Source organism: Anabas testudineus, chromosome 13 (genome assembly GCF_900324465.2).
Source record: "Anabas testudineus chromosome 13, fAnaTes1.2, whole genome shotgun sequence".
Lineage (NCBI taxonomy): Eukaryota > Metazoa > Chordata > Actinopteri > Anabantiformes > Anabantidae > Anabas > Anabas testudineus.
In genome coordinates, this window is record NC_046622.1 from 13592686 (window position 1) to 13616488 (window position 23803).

Sequence of the window (23803 nt, forward strand, 5' to 3'; positions counted from 1 at the left end):
ACACTGAACAGACATGGAGCTCCCGTCTCTGCTCACCACTCACCACCACTCATATCAGCACTCTCTGCCCTTTGTGTGTGTGTGTGTGTGTGTGTGTTATTACTCTCACAGTCCTTACATATTGTCGCCTCTCAATGTGTATTCACATTTAATGGTAAGTCCATATGTTTCACATTTGTGTATTAGGCTACTAATTTTTAGATGATTAATGTTTTCAGTTACACGTTCAGCCGTGTTTTTATAGGATTTTGAAGCTAATTGCTACAGTTCACCAGTGTTACAGTTTTTACAGGTAAAGTGTTATCTGTACTGCCTAATGCACATGCAGATGCAGCATATAGCAGTGGCAATAAAAAGTATGTGAACCTTTTTGAATGTCATGTTTTCTGCATTAATTTGTCATAAAATGTGGTGTGATCTTTATCTAAGTCAAGAGTATTAACACATATAATGTGCCTAAAATAATAACACAAAAGAAATTCTGATCCTTCATGTCTTTATTGAGAACAAATGTAAAAACCCCATAGTGATAGTGGCAAAAGTATGTAAACCCTTGCAATTAATACCTGGTTGACCCTGCCCTTGGCAGCAATAACATCAACCACTCGCTTCCTGTAGCTGTGAATCAGACCTGCACATCGTTCAGGAGGAATTATATCACATTCTTTCTGACAGAACTGTTTTAGCTCTGTCATATTCTTCTTGGAAGCCTTATGTGTGTGGCTCTATTCAAGTCGTGTCAGTCTGTGGTGGCCTAGTCTGGGCTCTGACCACTCCAAAAGGTGGATTTTGTTTTTCCTGAAGCCATTCTGGTGTGTGTTTTAGTGCATTGTCCTTTAGCATCATCCAACGTCTACAGAGTTTCAGCTGACGTACAGACATTCTCACATTATTCTGAAAAATTATTTGATACACTTGGGAATTCATTTTCCCACAGACCTGGCTGGCCAGACCCTGATGCAGCAAAGCAGGCCCAAATCATAATGTTTCCTCCACCATACTTTATATGCATTCTTCATGATGATGCTGTGCCTTTGTAGATATAGTGCTGTGTGTTCTTTCCAAATAGTTCAATATAGTTTTATCAGTCCACAAAACATTTTGCTAATATTGCTGAGGAATGTCAATGTGCAATGTTCTTTTTAGTAAGCAGCAGTTTCCTTTGTGGTGTCCTGCTATAGACACCCTGCTTGTTCAATATTTTACCTACTGTGGACTCACACAAAACACAAATGTTAGCCAGGGTTGCTTCTTTACCTCATTGTTGAGTATTCAATGTGCTCTTGGGGTCATTTTGACTGGCCGCCCACTTCTTGGTAGAGTAGCCACAGTCCCAAAGTCTTCCTGTGTGGAGCAAACTCAAAAAGCTAGAGTAGATTTTGTCAGTTAAAATCTCTACTAGCTCTAGTTCACACCCTCAAAATAATCTTCTTTCACATATGCTAATGCCTGACTCCAATTAGCTTTTTAGAGGTCATTACTCCAAGGGCTCACATACCTTTTCCTTTCGCACTATGAGGTTTTAATGGTTATTCTCAATAAAGACATGAAAGATCAGAATTGTTTTTGTGTTATTATTTTAGGCACATTATATTTGTTAATACTCTTGTCATAATATTAATGCAAAAATGAATGAAATTGGACAGGGTTCACAGACTTTTTCTTGCCACTGTACGTCTATTAAATCATGAAATCAAACACGATATCATTCTTTCTGGAGGGGAATCAGGTACACCTCTGTTTTTAGAAGGAGGATAAGTATCTTGTCTGTGTGATTATGGCGCAGTGCATTCTGATTAATATCAATGATACAGAGTGCTTCCCTCTAGCCTGCTTGCTTACACTGTGTTGACTGGACTCCTGGACATATATTATCTTTCCAAACACAAGTCGGACACGGCTCTAAGTGTATTTTAATTGGCTTTGAGCCGCCTTCCTAAAGCAAACAGCTGGTGGTGCGTTGTGCTTAGTGACTGACGGGTGGCCCGCAGTCAGGGTGGGGCGGAGTCCGATTGCTTGTCTGTCCACTCCACCAACAGTCACTCTAATACAGGACTCTCCACTGTGTGTGTGTGTGTGTGTCTGCATACACGCACACATCTCCCTGTCTGTGTGGGTGAGGCTTACAGTGAATATCTTTGTGTCACTCTAGGGTGTTTCATGTTTGAGCAGCACACACTCACTACTGTAAAAGATCTTAAAACCTGGCAGATAACATCTTGAGGTAAAGTGCAAGTGATTTAATACTAACAATTAAAGTAGGCATGTCAGCGGGCAGCCCAGGCCCCTGCTGCGGCCGGACAGGGAGTGAGCCCTGGCTCATATCTCCACCAGACAGGGTGACAGGGGGGCCTCTGGCTCCACAAACTGCTGATGCTGCAAACGCACACTTTTCACTTCACTCCCTGCTTTCAGGGAAAATCTTTTTTATCTTTTTGTAAAAATGGATCACACGTCCCAGTAACCACTCACAAAGATGCAACTTTTGTTTTACTTTCTTCGTCTTTTTGTATAATTTTTTTTTATTATTCCTTTTTTGCTGGTCTGAAAGATTAACATTGAGGTGCACAGTTTGTAGCCATCACAGTTAAATAGTCATGTCTGTTGTTGGTGTTGGCTGTAGAATCAAAAACAAGTTTTCTGTTGGAATCATAAAAAAAGGGATTGGAGTGGTTTGGAGAAAAGGAAGATGAGATGGCAAGCTGAAGAAAAAGTATTCAGAGTCTGAGCTCAGCATATGGAGTTAAGCCCTAAAAACTATTCATTTTACAAGAACCGAGGATCTCACTCCTAACATGGCCCGTTCCATTCTCATAAAATCTATAGACATCCATTATAAAACACCCAGCCTCTTATGAGTTGCTTTGCCCAAACCCAGCAACAGGGCCGTCTGCCTCCAAATCCCCTCTGGAAGTGTTTGAAAAACAAAGCGAGGCTTCACTTCAACCTCATTAACTAGTTATAATAAACAAAACAATGTGTTTTTAATGAATGGTGAGTTCTGTCTCCCCCTTCTCCTCCAAACTCTGGCTCAGAGCAACTGGCCAGTGGTGGGTTTCCCATGACTGCAGCTTGTGGTGTCATGATGATCGATGGGCAAGGTTGGTGGGGGCTGCCTCTTGCCCTTCTCCATTGGGACGTCCCTTGGACTGACAGGCACATTGTGGCGTTCGACCCGTAGCACTCCGCCCGCTGGCACAGCCACAGAGAGTCCCAGAAAATGACCGCTTTTTCACTTTCACTTTTAGCATGTTTCTCCTCACTCGCAGACAGAGACAGAGCAAAGCAGCTGTATTTGTAATTATGTACGATAGACATGTAAAGTCAGATGACACGCCAATGCAATATTGTTACACAATATGATGGACAAGCATTGTATGGTGGGTTCATTTGGAAGGTTGTAATTCACTTCTGAAGATAATGTAAGTTTGGGTTAATGTGTCGCGAAACCACTTGTACCTGAGGACCCCTGCTGGGCTTGAATGGGGGAGACATTGACTTCCTGATGAATAAATACTAACACACTCCTGATGTTGCTGCACGTTTTTAAGAGTGCCGCACTTGTCTCGCTCTCTTTCTCACTCCAACACCCTCCACACCATGCAGAGTGCCTCTGGAATAAAATTCTGTAAGCCAGTGTAAAGCAATCCAATAACGGGCAGCACCTCTCAAAATAAAACAAAGGCTCAGCTCATGCTGGTGTTGTATAACAGCTCCGCCTGTTACATGCACATATGTATAACTGTACTATAAATTTGCCCTTTTGGGTATTAGCACATTTTTTCTTCATTTGGTGATTTTGTGTGTGTGGGGCAAAGTCGGCCCGGGTGTCTTGGCAAGTGTTTTTCACACTTACATTGTGTTTTGTACACACATACATGCCTCTGGTTTGTTGCTGGCGAATGAGCCACATTCTTTTCTTCCAGAGGTACTCATGTTGTATTGTTGGATACCTCAGTAGGTCAAAGGTCACTTAAATTGAAGGATAAGATATAAAACTCAGACAGACAGAGTGTGAGTGTGTGAGTGACCGTGACCCCTGCAACACTGTTCATCGTGTGTAAACAGGATGCCATTAACACTGGGAACCAACCAGGCTCACAATGACTTTTGTCTCCTTCAGGGTGTGTGTTTCTAGAGAGAGGGCTGGCGTAAAGTTGGACGCCAGAGAAAAAAGGGTGGTGAGGTGAGGTTGATAAAATTTCAAATAAAACACTTCACATATTTCCACTGATAAATCAGCACCCTCACAGTTTTCTCAGGACTGCCCTTGCACTTTTCTGTCTAAACAACATCCAGGTTAACTTTGTCACATCAGATAAGCGCGAGCTAATGTGATGAAATTTATGGCTTGGCGTGGCTGCTGTACTAATACAGCGGTGGATTGTGTGAAGCTGTACTAAGTGCACTCAACTGTCAGCTCTTATTGTGGTGTCAGTCCTTCCTTCTAATTAGTGTCCTCAGCAGGCAGGAAGTGGGCCTGGGCTGGACTAATCTGTCAGTGAGGCCAGACCATCCTCGCTCCAGCGACTGTTTCCTTAGATAAACCCAGAGCCCTTTATCTAAAAGAGTTGTGACACTCTGGGGGTCTGGGAAGCCCCTAGTGATTCTTAATGTGTTCAATGAAAAACTGGATGAAATTTGATGTATAGCACATTTAGCTTTCTTTTTTGTTATCAAACCAATAACAGTAATTTCAGGGTTTTCTGTGAGTTAGCAGCTGTCAGCATCTGTCTCTGCAGGCAGTATCTTTACATCATGATACCGGCCGCTGACAGGTGTTGATGGAGCATGAGAGGGAGGAAGCATGGCGAAGGACACTTCCTGGCAGACAGTTATACCAGCAAGTGAGCAGAGGGGTCAGAGAAAGGGTGGATGAGGTTATCACTGTCATGTACTGTATGTGACTGGTGAACCGAAAGCTTTTGGAGACCTGGCAGCAGCCCAGAGTTGCTGACCAAGGTAACTGTCTCTTTAATATAAACACAATGTGAGTTATAGCCATATGTTGGGACTATCAAGCACAGAAATATGTTCTTCAACTTGGTTTATACTGCACTGTTGTGGTTCAATAGGTTGTGAAATAGGTGGAAGGGCTTTCTCTTGTACGTCCAAAAGGACCTGGGCTTGTTTGTGTATTGTCTAGGGGCACTGACACATCCTGGAGAGATATCTCATGCTTGTACAGATTGCCAGGTTGTCTTTCAGTGACTAATGTGTGAAGCAAACAGTCCATTCGAAAAGCAGGACACATTGTTTAAAGCCTTTTTTTGGCTCACTGTCACACTAGTCAAAACAAAACAAAGTCAAGTAACAGTCTTAAGCAGGAAAAGAGAAAGTGAGAGAAGAGGAAAGGGAGCGTGATGGGAGTGCTTTTCCTTCCCTACTGCCTCACTTGCACCCTCTGTCCTCCTTTCCTTCTCTCACTACCAGCGGGGTCTAATTCCTCCACTTGAGCGCTCAGGGCCAGCAGCGGGCTGATTAGACCCACACCCCCAGCCGTGCTTCGCCGAGCACTCTGCAGCGGGATGACTTCAAATGCACCTCGCTCCTGCCACCCCAAATAAAACCTGATTGGTCCTAATGGACATGTTTTAATCTCCCTGGGTTATTTGAAGATTTTTCCAGCCCGCTGCTGGCCACGGCAGAAACAAATTCCTCTTGCTTTGTTGATTAAACTGCTGCCTCTCTATCGTTGCTTATCGTCCAGCAACGAGCTGCTCTTTTTAATTAAACGTGAGACACCACAAGTGTGCAATTAACAGCTGGTAATTATAGAGCTCTTCAGAAGTGCAACACTCCACCTTCATTTCAATTATATAATGGACAAGTGGCTTTTTGATCTCCAAATTAGTGAACTCTTGTAATATTTGTTTTGTGGCAGATTTGGAGGGTTAATAGTGGCCTATGGTGGCCTCCCTCTTCCATGATTGATGTAACAGCAGAAAGAAGGATATTAAAAACTGGAACAGTCCATCAGGAAATGCAAATCACACCTTCATGTTAATGAGCAGGCAATGGGCCGGGCTGGCCAGCCGTGGCGTTTCATGTGGGAAAAACAAGCGCCCACTCTGCTGCAAACTGATTAGTACGTTTGAATTGGAAAGTTTAATTAAGAGCTTCTAATGCGGATTGTTTTGGAGAGTGACACATAACATTAAATTGTTTGATACTTAATTTGGTGCCGTTTGATTGCAAAGCGAGCACGGGTAAGTTCACCACGCAAGTGTGGGAGGGTTGAATGCTATCCCAAAGGAAGCAGAAGCCATAGACTTATTTTTTTAAATCTTTTACTGATACCTGATGAAAATGTATTTAATGACCAGTGCACTCTTTGAGTGTATAAAGCAGAACACTTGTTCATTTTTAATTACAATTGATTCCATCTATGTACATTGCTGTGGCATTGTTAATCTAGAGTTAACATTCTTTCACTCTATGCAGTCTGTCAATATGAAAAAAAGAAATAAATAAAACTGGACCTTGATTGATTTTTTTGGTGGCACGAGTGCACGTAGCAGGTTAAAATAAGGCTATTATTAATTGGCTGCAACGCTTTAATGTCTTTGGGGGATGCTTTCCATTGTGGCTGTTTTTAGTGGATTGCCGATGTATCAAGTGGTTCAAAAGAAGTTTAATCTTTGTGCTGTTGTGGTTCGTAATTGCTTTAGTTCCCTAGTCAATATCTAGTTCTCATAAAAATGTTTTTCTTTTGCAGAACACGTGTAGATGTACCTGCATTGGATCCAGCTTTGTGCTTATTGTCTATTACGATTTTTCTTAAAGTAATGCTTTTAAATTGAAAATTTGGGGATTTTCTTAAATGATAATTGTAAAATTTATGCCATTTCTTTGCATAAATCTGTTGAGATGGTGAATAAAATTTTCTCAGTCAGTGAAGCTGTCAAATGTTAGGAAATGTAGTTTGAAATACATAATCGGCATATTTTGGTGAAATTTAAGGTTTAAAATCACTTCGTTGAAATAATGCGGCACCAAATGCATTAGCGTTCGAGATCTCCTGATAATCTGTTTTACTTAATGCTAAACATGTTCATGGTCAGGCAATCTGTCATTAATTTCACAGTCATGCCACTCCAAATATGTACAAAACAGGAAAACCAGAGAGAAAGAGAAAGCATGAAGTCAACAGTCTCAAGTCACTCAAGTACTTTGGAATTTTGCATTGGTGAAAATTGGCAGCTCATTGCGATATAAACACCAAGTATTTAAATTCAAACCAGGTCATTATGGATGGTTCTTAAACAAAATGTCAGTCATTAAGGGAGGCCATGTGGCTCTGCTTAGAGTCCCTGTTTGTTTGAATTAGGAAGAAGAAACGGGGAATTTCTGTGATCTTTCTCATCTGTCTGAATGACACACTGAGCACTCGTTACAGCACCGTATTTCCCATCTACCCCCCGCCCCCTCTGAGCTTGGAGTAGGATTGGTGCTGTGCTTTGTATCGTGTGTACATGTGCATGATTGTGTGATCTCAGTCTAATCTGACTTGCTGTTACTGTCATGTTCCTCTCCTTTCCTCGTTGTCCTTTTGCATTCCCAGCTCAATCTCACTGTCATTTGGCAGCTGTCACTTTTCATTGGTGTCTACCTTCTCTACTCTCTACCTTTATTCCACACACGCATGCACACAGTAGTACGGACTACTGCGTGTCCAGTGAAAAAAGTGTAATGCACATTTATCCAAACAGGTGACCAACCAGTTTTTTAACTAACGTTTAGCAATTTCAGTAAATGCATTCTATATTTTACAGGCATTAATGAGTATAGAAAATAAAATTGTTGCAATATTTTAACAAATCAAATCACGTTATTGCCTTGAATCAATTCAATCAATCAACTCTCAGGTTTTTCCTGTAGTAAAGCTGAATGCGCCTCTTATTTTTGACACTGACCCACGCCGTATAAGTCCAAACTCCCAAGTAGAGTTGCGTAGTGCATTACACATTGAGACAACAATCCCCATTCAAGAACACAATCCGACTGTATTGTCCACTTAAATCACCTCCTAAATAGAGGGAAATTGACATCCTTAACAAATAACATAAACAACTTCAGTGCTCCGAGGGGGATTTTGTTGCTCAGGGCACAGGACTGAATGTTACCCTTCCAACAATCATTAAACAAACATCCTCTCCAGGACCTTTCCATGCCCGGGTCCATTCCACATGTCGCACTGTGGTTTGGAAAGTCTCTGCAGCTGAGGACATTATTGTATGTAACAAGTTCTGTAACAAAGTTAAGGTGGAATTGGCCTGCTGCTGGGGCAGTGCTAGAGGCAAGCAGACCCTGAGAGTGGAAACGTAACCCTCAGACAAAGCCTATTCATATCCAAAAATATTAAATGGAGGATGTCAGGTTGGTAGTAGGTGGTCAGCTTGTCAAATTAAAAATACCTCTGCTTTCCAATAGTTAGTTTTTCTTTTTTTTACCATACACAGATTTTGTTTCTGATTTTTGAAGCTCTGTTGGGCCTGATGTATACGTAGCCCATTTTTCAGCATCTCTATATGTTCATACTTCCAGAGGGCTGTTTTCTGAATTGATGTGACCCATTGTTCATCTTAAACAATGCAAGTGTTGATAACCTTTGACCTGCAACTGTAGTGCCACTCCAGCAAAATGAAGGGCTCTTTTCACATTAATTAAGCTGAGCAAAGTATATATCAAGAGGCTCCTTCACGAGAAACATTTAATATTTAAATTGTCACCTTCAGATATTTCATATCCTGACAGAATGTGAACATTTCTCGGTTGTATTTTCACTGTGTGTGTGTGTGTGTGTGTGTGTGTGTGTGTGTGTGTGTGTTTGTGTTCTCGTCCTGTGTCTGTGGGGTGCCTGTGTGTGTGTGTGTGTGTGTGTGTGTGTGTGTGTGTGTGTGTGTGTGTGTGTGTTAAGATGTCCAAGTGATGCGCATGAGTTTGTCAGATGCCTCAGCCCCAAGTTGGGGACCATTTGTCATTGCTGGGATTCATTATACGTGTCCCTAACCCCCCGCAGCTGGGCAGTGTGATCACCACTGACCCCCCGTGACAACCACAGCACCTTCATTATGTCACTGCAGCCACCCTGTCACAACAGCAACTCTCTAACTGTCTGGGTGACACCCCTGGGTGGGACTCCAATCTCTCATCTGGAGGCCTGCCTGTCTCTGAGCTTGTCACTGTGTGTGTGTGTGTGTGTGTGTGTGTGTGTGTGTGTGTGTGTGTGTGTGTGTGTCTGTGTGTGTGTTGTCTTTAGTATTTGTAGTATGAACTGTGTTTGTTTTTTTATTTCTGAATAAATCAATTTGTAATTTCACAGTTTTATTTTTTTTGGTCAGTTCAGTTTGGTCTTTTGTCACTAACATATTGTCTGGCTGGAAAATCCTATTATAGTCAACCATCTGGTTCCCCAAACAGGTACAAACAAGCTAGCTTTTGCACCATCTATCTATTATCCACTGAAAATAATTTCAGCCACATTAACGACTCCCAAAATCCTTAAATGGATGAACTAATTTCCTAATGGGTATTATTTATAGTGGAGTTATATAGATATATGTTTATATTGTTATCTGTTTCTCTCCCTTATTATCATATCCTTTTCCCCAGTGGAATCATTTCAGATAACACAGTGGACAGTGTTATACTATTACCTCTCCAACTATTTTCTAATCAGCAATCATTCAATTATGTCCCATTAGTTGGAGGGTGTTGCCAGTGTTGCCGCCCCAGGCGTTTAGCCCCTGCTCTCTGTCAGGGGTAGACCCCGAGGGCCCTGAAGAATGCCTGTGATTAGTGTTGCGTCTGCAGAGAGGTGACAGAATCCCTCTTCAAATATTTTGTCTTCATTTTACGGCTCTGAGATGCAATTATGGAGCAGCAGTTCATTACGGCAGCACGCGGTGCTTCATGTTTTATGCATGCTGCCTCATTTGGGGCCTTTATTAACGAGCCAGGTCTGACCAGGCTGCTTGAGACTATACTGCAGCGTGTGCTATGGCCACCAAGGCGTGTGTTTGTGTAGCTGTATGTGTGCTGGCAATATGAGTAAGCAAGAATGAGGGAGTGAGTAAGAACGAGGGCTAGATGGAAAATAAAAAAGAAAGAAAAGCGTGATTGAGTGCAAACTGAATGAAACGTCTATAGTGTGTGTGGTCACTGTAGTGGTCACTTCACTGCTGTGCCCTGCTTATCCCAGAAGCCGGCCTCATAACATGGTTCTATAGTGTTGAGACTGGTGCAGGCTGCCTTGGCTTTAAGGCAGTAGATTGAAGGGGTAGGGGCAGCAGGGGTGACTAACTACACCTCCCTCAGCAGAAGAAACTCCATCTGCATCTAACATTGAGACAGATGAGGCCAATTTGGCTGCTTAAATTTCTAGGCTGTGATGGATGTGGGGTAGCTGTGCACACTGAGAGGTGAGGATAAGGGTGTGAAGAGAGTGGGGGAGAGGGGGGAGACAGGTAAGAAACGAGAGAGTGAGAGAGTGAGATATCCTGTGCTAGAACGAGAATGTGGGGGTGAAGGAGACTAACCCCTTAAATGACTTAGATGATTTATTTATTGATGTTGCTGCTTTACCTTTGTACCAAGCTGATACAGAAAGTTGACAAAGAGACATCATAACTTGATGGTAAAGTTAAGAGCTGCACATTAATACGGTGTGATTTGCTGTGAGTACAGTGGACACATAAGAGTTATATAGTTCATATGAGGTAGATATTTTACATTAATATTAACTCCTTGACCAGACTACATGGCTAACAACAAACAGCAGCATGTATTTTCACCTGATGCCAGTATACAGCATGTGTTGACACCGGCCTTCCAGGTTTCAGCTGAGGCAAATCTAAAGCTAATGTGCCATAGCCAGAAATTTGTATAGCCAAAATTGTCTTCAGTAGAACATTTTCTGTCGGGACAGTGGCCAACGGCATTATGTGCTCAGTGCTCACCAGGATTTTCTCTTCTGTAGAGTATTTCGCTCAATGCAAATGTAGAGACAAGCTTATTGATACACCAGTGTGCGCTACGACTTCATGCTTTTGATCTCAATCAGATGTGCCTGATTACTCATGTCAAACACTTGAATGCTCTCATGCTTGGTTGCATGACTTACAAAATAACATTTTTTTATGTTAGAAGTATACATTTCAAGTAGTCAGGTTGTATTTCCCTACAGTTTTTTTTTCCCCAGCTTGTACTGACTGATGGTCTTTTCTTGCTGCAGACCAGAGCTCCCATCTGCACGGTAGATCCGCCCTCTTTGATAGGAACTACCATCCTTAGGCCTACATTAATATTTTATCAAGTATAATGGAAATTGTCAAATCAATCTGATTGTGTAATGCATTATGAAGACATCAAACTTAAACAAAGCACATATGCTATCATTTCTTTTAACAACTGGGCCAGGCTGTGCACGGCTGAGCTGGCAGTTTGGTACCCAGGGGGCCTTCCACAGGGCTGAGGGGAGGGAGGCTGGCAGGAACCACTCTGGATATACATCTCTCTGCTCAGCTCAGACCTGCCTTGCTCACATTTCATCAAAGGAATCAATTTCTCAAATGTGTGCAACTGTGAGCCATAATTATATTAGGACCCAATGGCAGTTAGCCATGACATGAAAGCAAAAGAGGGAGAGAGAAAAGAGGGGGAGAGAAAATGTTCATTTATGCACGTTTACGTTGACATGTATTGCATTGTTGCTAATATATGCGATTTGGTTTCACTTGAGGAATAAGTAAAATTATGTCTTTGCAAATTGCAAATAGGGTTTTGTATATTTATCAGTTTTATTGTTCAGATTGTTGTTTCACCTTTCATTCTTTCAGTTGTACTTGTCTTGAGTTGTTTTCTTTGCTTTGAGGGAAAATATTAGCTCTGTGCTGTCCGAGACAAAGGGACAAGGTTAGGGGGAACAGGATTCATAATAAAAAGGAATAGCACAGGTGACGAGAACAAACAAATCCAAAGTGTAGCATGTGTGACATGTATGGGGCTGCTGGCTCACGTCACTGACTCAAGCTTTTGGTCTCATGTAGAAATTCCTTACACCTTCACAGTATTACTCTCTGATTGTCTTTCCCCTCTTTTTAACTCCCACTCATCGCTCTGCCGCTGTACCCTTCACCTATATGTTTTCTCCCACTCTTTCCTTTCATCCTCTCTGTCGTGGGGACAGTGTACAATTCAGAGGGCCCTCTCTCGCTTAAGCATTAGCTGATGTATGACTTGTGGAAACAATGTGAGTGCTAGGTTGTTATTCTGTTTGCTTTACATTTGACAGGCCTGACTTAATGCCCAACTGGGATCCTATCTCATTAGTCCAAATGTGGGGCTAAAACAATCATAAATATTGTTTGGCAAATGGCATCCCACTTAGAAACACCTGTCAACATACAGGCAGAAGATGAACTCCACAAATTAGAGTCAGGACAGAGATTGAATCAAGGAGATGGAGATGGAGTTAGGACTGGGAGAAAGAGATGCCCTTCTGCTCCATGTTGTTAGAGATTTAATGATATGAAGTGGTGGGGCTAATGTGGAGACTCTCGTCTTGTTGATGATATTGATTGTGGTTTTAAACTATGTTTCACTGGAGTGCTGCACTTCTATCTCTGTGTTCATCAGGACATCATTTGCATTTGCCTTAAAATAAATGTTGTTTGTTAAGCCTTCATATTGATTATGCCAAACAAGAACAGAAGTAGAAGCAAAGCAATCTGTCTTTAAATACAAATGTATTAGGTAAACACTAAATTGTGTGTGTGAGTGTCCGTGTGCGTTATTCAGTAGCTAATCTCTGCTCACTCTCACATACTTTATTTTTCTTCTTTCATGCAAACACATTCTCTCTCCTCCTCGTTCTCTCTCTCTCTCTCTCTCACTCGCTCACACACACACACACCTCTCTCTTTTCCTCTGCTGTATCTTCCCCTCCTCGCCCTGTCCAAACATACGTCTTTATCAAGCAGCAGTTGTCAGACAACATTAGATAATTAATAGGCCATTTGTCAGCCCTGTGAGAAACATGTTAAAATCCCAGAGCAGCTCCCCAGATAAATCCTACCAAGCACACAGACGCCTTTGTTGTGTCAGCCTGCCATCGGAGCTGCAGATTTACCATTAAAGGCCCCTCATTATTAATCACAACTAATGCTAATTAATTAGGTGTGTGTGCGTGTGAGAGAGTGTATGTGTATGTGCACTGGGACCAGCTCTAAGTTTCAGTTTCATGTACAATGTTAATTGGTAACTCAGCTCAGAGCCCTTAATGGAGTGTTTTCCATTTGGAACGGGGAGTAGTTGACTAATAAAGGGGTGAAAAAACATCGACAATGCTCTCATTAATTAAGACTGTGTTAATAGCTTTGCTCTGTGGTCCGTGTGTGTCTGTGTTTGTGCTTAGACAGTTGCATGTGCGGATATCTGAACACAATTGCATGCATAGCAATTTATTTGGGCGTTTATCCGGCAGTGTTACCTGATTTTGTCCCTAATTTTAAGGGTAGTTTCTCAGTACTTTACAATTATATCAATTTTCCACTTTTCAATTAGCAATAGGGAAATACTATCATGAAAGTAGAATTGAGCCACTTATAATTACGTTTTTACGTTTTTGTGACATAACTATGACATTTTTGCTCTTTGAAAATGTGTTTATTACTGTGTCTGTTTTAAGGAATGTGTTAAAGTTAAATACAAAAATACAGATGACAAATAACAAATTGCTGTTTTCAATTTAATGCTCTTGGCAGAAGACAGCTATGTTGGGAAAAATTGTATGTACAGCACAGAGCTACCTAAGGCAATGAATGTCTGTAGTTTGTATCATTCAGTTCCACAGTCACCCCAATGGACCTGCGGACCAAAAGACTCCCCAAAAGCGGCACTAAGGCCTCCATTAAGCATAAAGACAGAGTTAATTAGGAAGCTTATTGCCTCTCCTGGGGGCATGGGGCTCCAAACACTTTTCCATACACCCTGCTGAGGGAATCTATGCACTTACTAATGCGCTGTAATTAACAGTGCTTAGCAAATCAACGGCAGCCATTTTTTGATTGGCAGTAACTGTGAAAGCGTTAAAATTAACCCAATTAAAGACTTTTTTTTTTTGGAATTTAGTCACAATTAGTTGTCTCTCCCAGAAGTCTACGCTTACGTCTCCCTGAGGGTATCCTCATTTTTCAGGCAAACAACTGAATATACAATAACACAAATCGAGCCACTAGCTTCTCAGGCCCTCCCACATATTTTGAATTCTCTAAACATTTCCAGAGTTGGTTTAACAGCAGTGCAGCAACCGTGATAAAAATATTTTTTACTCCAAGGCCAGTTTTTGTGTTTCACTTTTGGAAAAACAGCACAAATACATACATCATCCCAGCAGAGGAATGATGAAGAGTGCAGTTTCAGAATCTGGATGATGACTAATGGAGGGGATCATGTGTGATTATGTTTGACCTGCAGTACAAGGGTAAGCTCTGGGTCCCTTTTGTCTGTTATCGCAGGTAACAAATGATGTCTGCAAATAGGCATGAGGGCCAGTCCTCATAAAGTGAGGAGTTAATTTCCATATTTCATAATGAGCCCTTTTTTATGCAGAAACCCTCCAATAGAGGTGAGAAGGTGGCCCCTTCTATAGGATGCTTTAGCCTATTTACACTTGATCTCTAAAAAGAGACCCTAAAAGTGCTCAAATGTTTATTTTGCACAGGTACCAGCACCTCTGTATTAGTTTCATGACGTTTCACATGTGACCTGTCGTGACATATTACACACACATCAGATATACATTGCTTTCAAATCATGAACTGTGATGTGCTTATGCTAATGTTTCACATTTAAGACATGATTTGGACTCAAACACAGTTTCATGCACTTTGATGATATGCTACCACATCATAGATTAAATGGAAAAAATATATATTTAATATCACGTAGCATGATATAAATTTGTAAGGATTTGTTCAAAATAACAGCAATGAAGCAAAAGCAAGAAAGACAGTGCTGTACAAAAGGAATGGGTGGGTGGGTGGAATAGGGGTGACTATGTCCACAGGTAGGTTATTCTCTCTGTAAACATATGTATCCATTTGTCCCATGGGTGCGTCCCCTTGGCATCCCGTCAGCAGTGGCTGGGTCACACCTCCATTAGGGGCTTTGTCACAGTGATTAATAGCTCCTTCTATCATCTTTAATTCACTCCCTGATGATGGCGGCCGTGCTCACTGCTCGGGGTAATTGTGTGATATATGAGTCCGCCCAACACCTCATGGCAGAGGTGAAAATCATTCCACCCATGCAGATACCAGGCCCAGGAACAAATGTTTTCCCTCTTAATAAAAATTAATGAATTTGGCGCGAGTGTAAGCATTTGAATACATGGGATATAAGCTTGTGTGCATGTCTGTGTTTATGCAAGTGTCATGCCAGATTTTTCAATGTTAGCGGCTGGTGCTCAAGGGGAGATAACATTGTTTTCCTCATTATTTTATACTAAATCTTTTGTATTGTCTTTTGCTTTCATCAAAGTTTTGCATTTGGAAAAAGAAAAAAAAAACTTTGTGTTACTATCTCAATGTGCCATCTATGTTATTAATGCAGTCGTGGTACTGTTTTCAGCTGGAGTTCCCCTGCTCTACCCAGAATCCTTTTTAGAGCTCCCTCTTTGATGAAGGGCGTCAGCTTGCAGTGATGAAGTAATGGCCATTACTGAACAAACAAACAGAACTATTTGCTCTAAGTAAAAGCAAAAACACCGAAATAAACGTGGACACACACACACACACACACACTGATTTGTTAAAAACTGATCTGTTCATCTGTGAGTCCCTGTACCCCCCCTCCCCTTCCACACGCACACACACACACGTAAGCAGAGCTGCAGTCTTTTACATATCAATCATCTACACATGAAACCACAATTTTTAAAACTCTGAACATAGCATATTTGCTTTCGGCTAACGTTTACCTTACAGAAACATATATGTTTATGAGCTGAAATGCTCTTGTTGAGTCCAGTGGACCAGGGGAATTTCTGGTCTAAATCAAATATAAACTTGGAAACCAGCATGAGGGGGGGAAATGTCAGAGGAGAAACAGCAATGGAGGGATACAGTTACCTTTAAAAGCTCTTGTCCCTCTACCATATGGCAAACCTCACATCGAGGACTATAACCACGTTACACAGTCTCTGTGCTGAAAATCATTATGCTGACTCTCAGAGTCACATGGGTTTCATGCGCGACCCAGCTCCGTAGAGTCTTTAAAAGACTTTCCCCTTAAACACGCTGGGGCCACACAGTGTGTGTGTCAAACACAATAGTTGTACAGACACTGTGATCAGGTATTGCAGCACAGAATGACTGAGAAATACTTAAGTTGACAACCTGGTTTGACAAATACACACACACACGCACACAGACATACATACACACCTACATACATACTGTATAACACAAAAAACAGAGCCAGATTTCTAGGAAGACAGCTGATTCGGCAGAATATGTTCGTTCACAGTTTTCCCCCCACAGCAAACACAGATTCTGACAGGAATTATGATTTTTGCAGAGGAAAACAGCTCATGTACAACTCATGCAGTAGTTGACAGTTTTGTTTTCCTTTCACCAGACTTCAATCTTGCCAAAGTGGAATTTGCACATTAAAAAAAAAAAAAAAGCGCTTAAATAAATATGCTGGTTTGCGTAAAATACGCTGATGCTTCACAATGTTTACATTCATCCCAAATGATGGCAACTTCCCCTTATAAACTCCCCTGGTTAGCATTAGCCTCTCATCACCGCTTATTTGCTGTGTTCAGAGACACTAAGTCATCTGTGCTTCAAAAACTAATTAGTTAATTGCCATTAACTTAAGTTTTGTGATCAGTAGTCATCATAAGGTGAAAGCTAAACTTTGAAATGGTTCTTTCATGGATACTGTAGATTTCATGGTAAAATATGTGATGAACGCACTAGCCTTTCTGCCAGGAGGTATGATTATCATTTATTGGTAATTTAGCCAATGGATTAATCAACTAATCAAAAAATAACCAATAGCTTCAATTGAAAAATGATCCAACTAATCAATAATTGCATTAACCATTGTCGATAACAACAGTCATTAGTTGTAGCCTTGATTTACACACAACATTTTTCACTTATCTCGTGCTTCATTATAAACATTATATCGGTAAAAAGGTGGAAGGACGTGAAAAAAAGTTCAATCGTTGTCTTGAGTTAATCTCTGGGGTTAGTTTATGACCACCTGCGGCCAGCGATGCGTTCAGTCAATCAGAATCATGGTTACTTTATGGCCACTGAGCAAAAACTCTGTGTATGTTTGTGGATCAAAGGTTCCGTAGCTGACAGCGCAGCGGTGCAGTGTCACACAGGCAGCACTTCAGGAATGTTCCTCGGCACAGAGATGGGTTGTGGAGTCTCATTAGCAGAGCCCCTTCTCTCCGCGGCCTGTCAGCCTGCGTTAGGCACAGCCCACCACAGATTCACACTGGGGAAGCAGCAGCTTCCTGTGGATGATTTCCGGCTTGTAGTGTCTATCTGTCCCACCGTGTGACATCTGGCTGGTTTCTTCATTCGCCTCAGCACTGCTTGCTTGCTGACCTTGTCTGCCTTTGCGCATAAACATATCTATTTTTCTGATTTCTATGGTGTTTTTACTTTTCTGCCTTTTAGAGATACATGTTTAACCTTTAGGAACTCTGACCAGTGATACTTTGCTGCACCTGCACAACACTGTTGACACTGATGATTCAATTCCTCACCAGCCACGTGTGCCAATCTAAAGAAGCCCATTGTGGGTTCAAGGGTCGTACCTCTATGTCCTGTTTCACTCTCTTCACAATTAACCCCAGTGTGCTTCCCTCTGTTTTCCCTCTACTGGGGAGAAACCGTTCAGGAAAAGGAAATATAAAACAGTCAGAGCTGTACAATGTTGAGTAGACTCATTGGCATCTGCTCAACCAACTAGCAAACATACCATGGGACTCCTGTCTAGCCTTTTTTTTTTAACTCCAAAAGCAGTTTTTGGCATCATCTTTTCAGTTTTAATATGAATGAAATGACTGAACCAGAAAAAAGTGTGTTGACACATCAAAAGAGAATCAATACTTGTCACCGCACCCCGATTTTTTTATCTTTCAAACCTTAAGAGCCTCGTGCTCCTGCAATTTAGAGTGATTAATTTATTTCATTACTCTTATGGTATTTTTCACTCATTTGTCTTCCATAGCTGAAATAAAATAAAGACAGGAGGCATGTCAGTGTATGCACTTTCTGGAGTGATAACTTATTGTCCATGTTTATTTGTGATAATCCATAATTTACAAATAGGTCACTATGCATCACCCTCACGTCGAGATTTTATCTGTTTCTTTCACAGGTGATGGTGATGGTGCGTTTGCCATTTATCCATCTGACATCTTAGATGATGTGTGTGGCTCTGATGGTGATCCCACAGCATCTTCAGCTCTGGTAGAGGACCCAGTGTCCCCTCCACTCTCTGATGACGAGACTTCACCCCAGGACCCCTTGTCATTCCAGCGTCAGAGCATCTTTTTAACCCAAGAAGATTTACCCATTCCCCTGGACTTTGAACTGCGAGAGTCAGCAGTTCCAGGAGGGGGCCTGGGCATCTGGAGCTGCAGGAAGGTAAACGTTGGGGAGCGCTTTGGACCATATGAGGGAGAGCACAGGCCTTGTCTTCGAGACCCCACTCAAGGCTGGGAGGTAGGAATATAAAAGATTAAGAAGACCTTATTTTATGTGCATAGGCTTAAAGAGGCCTTAATATTCATTTTATAACAGTCTCCCCTACATACGCCACCAAAAGTAACACATCCAACTTCTCCTCTTTGTCATTTGTATGCGATAAACCATAGTGTAGTGTGACTGCCGATACATCTACAATGATGCTAAGGTAGACATATTACAGGTGCAGGTGAAGTAAGCCTGTTACTGTTTTTTCCTCTGAAAAACAAACGTTTCCTGTAGTAACTGTGTATTTTGTGCTGAAACCGCGTCCAGAAAGCAGAATAAAAAGATAAGAAAAGAGTAGGTAACGTTTGGTCACAGCGTATACAGTGCAAACGGAGATACAAGATTAGATTTTTGAGCGAATTCTTCAATCAGGATGCTCAAAATCAAAATAAAAATACCAAATAGCATATGTCCCCTTTATCACATTACAAAACGGGTCAGTACTTTCAAACAAATAGATGGGCATTAATGCTTCCTGAACTTATTTGAAAATATCAATGTTTTTTAGAGGTTTGGAAAGAGAAGTTGCTCTTCAGCAGCTCACACTTGGTTCAACTATGAATATGCAGTTACAAGGTTTTTCTGCACAAATTTTGACAAGGGGTTTTCTTTGGCCAGTATACACTATAGCATTCACATCAGTCTTTTTATTTCCTCCCATGTCGTCATGTTCACATTTAGCCCAGTGACCACAAGGCTGTTGTTGTCTTTCGTTGCCCAGTGATGTAATGTTAGCTCAGTGCCACTGAAAGAAAAGGGAGTCGAGGTTGTGCTCTTAACTCAATTAAAATGAAAAGCCATAAATCCCTCCTTCATCCCAGTTAGGGACCCAGTGCGGCTATTGGCAAATCACATATTGGTCAACCGGCACAAAAAATCGAAGGCAGGGTCACAGGACAAGGTCAAAGGTTAGATGTGGTCTCTGTCAGTGTCAAGCTAGTTCAGTTTTATGGAGCAGAAAGGACGGGCTGGCAGAGTATCAGTCTCATTTAGTCTCCCGAAATAGATCCTCTCTAATTTGAATGTGAGGATTTAGTCCTTCATACGCAGGCCTTTGTCCCTTAGTAGGACAAATCCAAACTCATTAGGAATCACTGACCATGCAGTTCATAAAGTGAAAAATCACAGGTTTAAATAAAAGGACGATTCAATCTAGCATTTCTTTTCTTGCGAGAGTCTCCCTAACCTCTAAATCCATTTTAATGCTGCACTTTAAAGTAGAATGAGAATGTGTTGGTAAAGTATCAACATTCGGCTCATATAAATAGTTTGGGATTTGGACTGGTGGGGTTTGGGTTTGCATCATAGAGCACAATTCTGACTCAGTGGTTTTGGCTTGGACCAAACAATCTTTTCTTTTTCTACACTGGACTACATTTCTTCAGGAAACGACTTCTCCTTCATAATCAACTGCTGGGTGAGACTCAATAAATAACTTTCTCCTTAAATTAAAGTGAGAGGAAAAACTCTTCATTTTTGCCAATTTTCATAACACAGATTCTTAATAGTCGCTGTCCCTCCTGAAGAGATTTACAGCCAGTTGAACAAGCTCTTTAGGTTATTCTTTTTCCCAGGGTAGGAAATAAAAGAAAAAGAGGTTTCATGAATTTTAATCTGGTGGTAATTTATGTGGAGCTTGAATAATAATATGTATTTAAAAAGCTGAGGAGCTGGGATGTGAGCGTGCATATGTGTGTGTCTATAGGGGCAGGCGGGTGGCGGTTGGGGTTGAGGGGAAAGATGGGATCCTAGCGAGGCAGCACTGTATCACAGTGTTTAATTACCATCCTGACAGCAAGCCATAACTCTTTCCATTAAGTAAATAAGTTGTAAAGAATTTATGATGAAATACCACATTATTCAGAATGGATATTCAGTGATGACATCCCTCTGCATTAAATATGCTAAACGCCACTGAGCCCTCCTGACCCTCCCCCCTCTTCTCCCATGCCCACTCGTTTACCATCCCTCACCCATTCCTCACCCTCCTGCCTGCAAGCCGTCAATATGCCAATAAGCCTGCTGAGGGTCTGTAAAAATAAAATTGATTTGGTATATCTGAGTTAAGAAAGATATGTTTGCTTTCATCATCAATTCCGTGCACCAGAGCGAGGTGATGTCACCGGCCGGGGAACGATAAAGTGGTGCTCCCATCTGGAGTGTTTGATGGAAGGCTCTGAGCGGCATAGGCCGGTAGTGACAGACTGGGGGAAGTTTGTCACCAGGGAGGCCTCTGCTCCTCAGCGCCATCACCATAAATTCGGGGGCTTTATTCATAAAGGGGAAGAGTGAGTTACGACATCCATGGTGCTTTATGAATACAGGAATGGTGACTTATGGGAAAAATAGCTTCAGTAAATAAGAGATAGAGAAGGCAGCAGTGAGGGGTCTGTCAGGCTGAGACACTCACCTACACTGTCGTATGCAGAACTGAAGGTTTGACTGGGCCAGCAATCATATGCCCGCTGTGTGTGTGTGTGTCTGCCTGCATATGTGCATGTACTTGTGTGTTTATGAGCTCAGACAATCTATTAGTGCTACTTTAAGGAAGCTTATGATTTTTATTTGGATGAATGTAGTAGGTCAGCTGTTGTCTGTCAATGTAAAAAAAAAAAAAAAAAAAAAAAAAAAAAACGTTCCTATGCCACCTAATGAAATGTATAAGAGTTATGTCTTATTAAAGAGATTTTTTTCAGTGGAGGCTGATAACTGTGGAGATACCTGTAATAAAAGAGAGTATGCATAAATAAATGTTTTAAATATCCATGATGTCTAAACAATTCAATCAATTTTCAGAATTAAGATGTACTTTAATTTGAAACTAGACTGGCTTAATTAACAATTATGAATTTATTTAATTTGTATTGGTAAAATAAGATCAGTCAATACATAATGTTAGAAGAAGAAGAGTTTTGACATAAATATAAATCTTGTCAGGATCCACCAGAACAGAGCAGACGACACCTTTATTAAAGTTAAGTAAAATAAGAGTTTATACGTACTGAATTAGTTTTCCCAGAACCTATTATGTATTTTACCTACATAAATAACAAAAAGGAAAAATCATGAACTGCAAAATATTCAATTCATGTGAAAGAATAAAGATAGGATGGCCTGCACTTGGCCGCAGCAGTTGTATTTCTTCATGGCTTGCTTGAAAATACTTTTAACGCCTTGATGCCCACCAATCCATATTCTGCTGTCTCTCTCTGAGTCGTTAGGCACATTGAAATTCAAACTCCATTTATGTCTGTCCTCTTCTTAACCGCAGCAACAATAAGACAGGGAGTCCGGGAGAGAGTTATCCAGCACTCAATGAGCCCTTGGGCTCACCCAAACGCGCAGCCCCACGGGATTATGGATCCTGGGCTTAGAAAGCTGGGTGCCTCCTGCTGTAGGAGTGATGGGCGGAGCAGGTTAGGGGTGCGAGAAGGGGTGGGATGGTGAGTAGGGCGGGACAGGGGCGCTTACGGCCTTTGTGCACCTCTTGAGTGAGAGGCGGAGGTGAACGTGGAGGCAGTAGTGGTGGTGGTGGGGAGGTGGTGAAGGAGATTAGCAGTGAGGGTGAATGGGAGCAGAGGATTAGGTGGCTGGGCAGGGTTTTTCCTGGCTCTGCCTGTCTTCTGAACCTCCTGGTCATGAGAGGATGGGAGGACGGAAGGAGGAGAAGCAGATGCCTGTTCGGGGGAGATCCATCCTTTAAACTGCTGGCAGCTGAAAATCATGCCTTTCTAACGATCTTCCGAGAAACAGTCAATAAGTTGCTGTGTTTTATTACATTAAGTTTTGGATATAAAACTTTTAATTTTAAATTCTAAAATACTTTATTAAACAGCTGTTAAGCATGTCAACATATGGATCCTATTAATACTAAAACGTAGAAACAACATAACTGCAGTGTGTTTTCACTTTTGATATCTGCACAGACAGTATGAACTCTAGCAAAGGTCAATCATGAAATCAGGGTTTTGTGTATCTGGGTGCTGCATGTGTGCCACGTACGCTCTTGTGTGTACATACATGTGTGTGTAAGACAGAGTGTGAGAGCGTGGATGGAGGGCGTTTCAAGAGGGCGTGTTTTTTGTGCACGGATAAGCTGCTGTCCTGAATGAATGCAGATGTCTCTGGCTGGCTGTCCGCCTGTCCCCTGTGCGCTGACGGCCTGTCACCTCTCTCTGTCAGAGGGAAAAAGAGCCACTCTCAGTCCTGGTTAAAAGCCCCTTAATCCCTGAGCCCCTGCCACATACCATCCACTGTCAGCAGAGATGGCCCTGCCCACAGCAGCGCTTAGAAAGGCAGGCGCTAGGGATGAACCTCTCTGTCACTCACGTACCTCTCAATGGACACACATCTTCACATTTTCACACACACATATAGTTTTTAGAAATTCAAAGTCTGCACAGGGGATTTGAATGCCGGTTGTCAATGTATTGTGCTGCATGAACCACAACGGCTGTGGGACCTGTTTTCTCTCAGGAGAAGAGCAGCGACTGGCTGCTGAGACACTCTGTGTAGTAATAAAGGAGCAGTTCACAGCGTACACTTGGGTCTCGTTGTCACTTAATGAATTGCAAAGAAAACAATAAAGACCATTAACGTCTGTTGTGTGAGACCGGATACAGTGAGAAGGGAAATGTGTCACCGTGTAGACAGATTGTTTTAGAGTTTTAGATGTGAGACTGTTTAACTGTTGTGTGAATATTAAGAGCTGCAGCTGAGGAAACACACTTATTCTATTATGTATAACACATCATGCTTTTCTTTTTTATATCTTCTTCAATTGTAATTACAGATCATCTACTGCGTTGGGCCACTGTATTTACACAGTGGTACCATCAGTGCAACATGAAACTATGAGGTGCTAGCGTGCATTACTGGTGGATTAAGATCATCATGATGAAAAATTAAAACGTTTTCAGAACTGCTTTGTAGCAGAATGTAGCATTCTGTCTGTGTTACAATTCGGTGTGCTATGTTTTGGCATCCCGCCGTCTTACAGGTACATCAGCAACAGC

General features: G+C 41.7%; 1 protein-coding gene across 12 annotated transcripts in view; it reads left to right on the plus strand.

The window, feature by feature from the left end:
- The window catches only part of mecom (MDS1 and EVI1 complex locus), a 127249-nt gene that overhangs the window by 23669 nt on the left and 79777 nt on the right, over positions 1-23803 (plus strand). For all 12 annotated transcript variants that reach the window (XM_026368805.1, XM_026368855.1, XM_026368875.1 and 9 more), the window contains exon 2: positions 18412-18758. In XM_026368805.1, coding sequence (XP_026224590.1) covers positions 18412-18758 — 347 coding nt within the window. The remainder of the gene's footprint in view (positions 1-18411; positions 18759-23803) is intronic.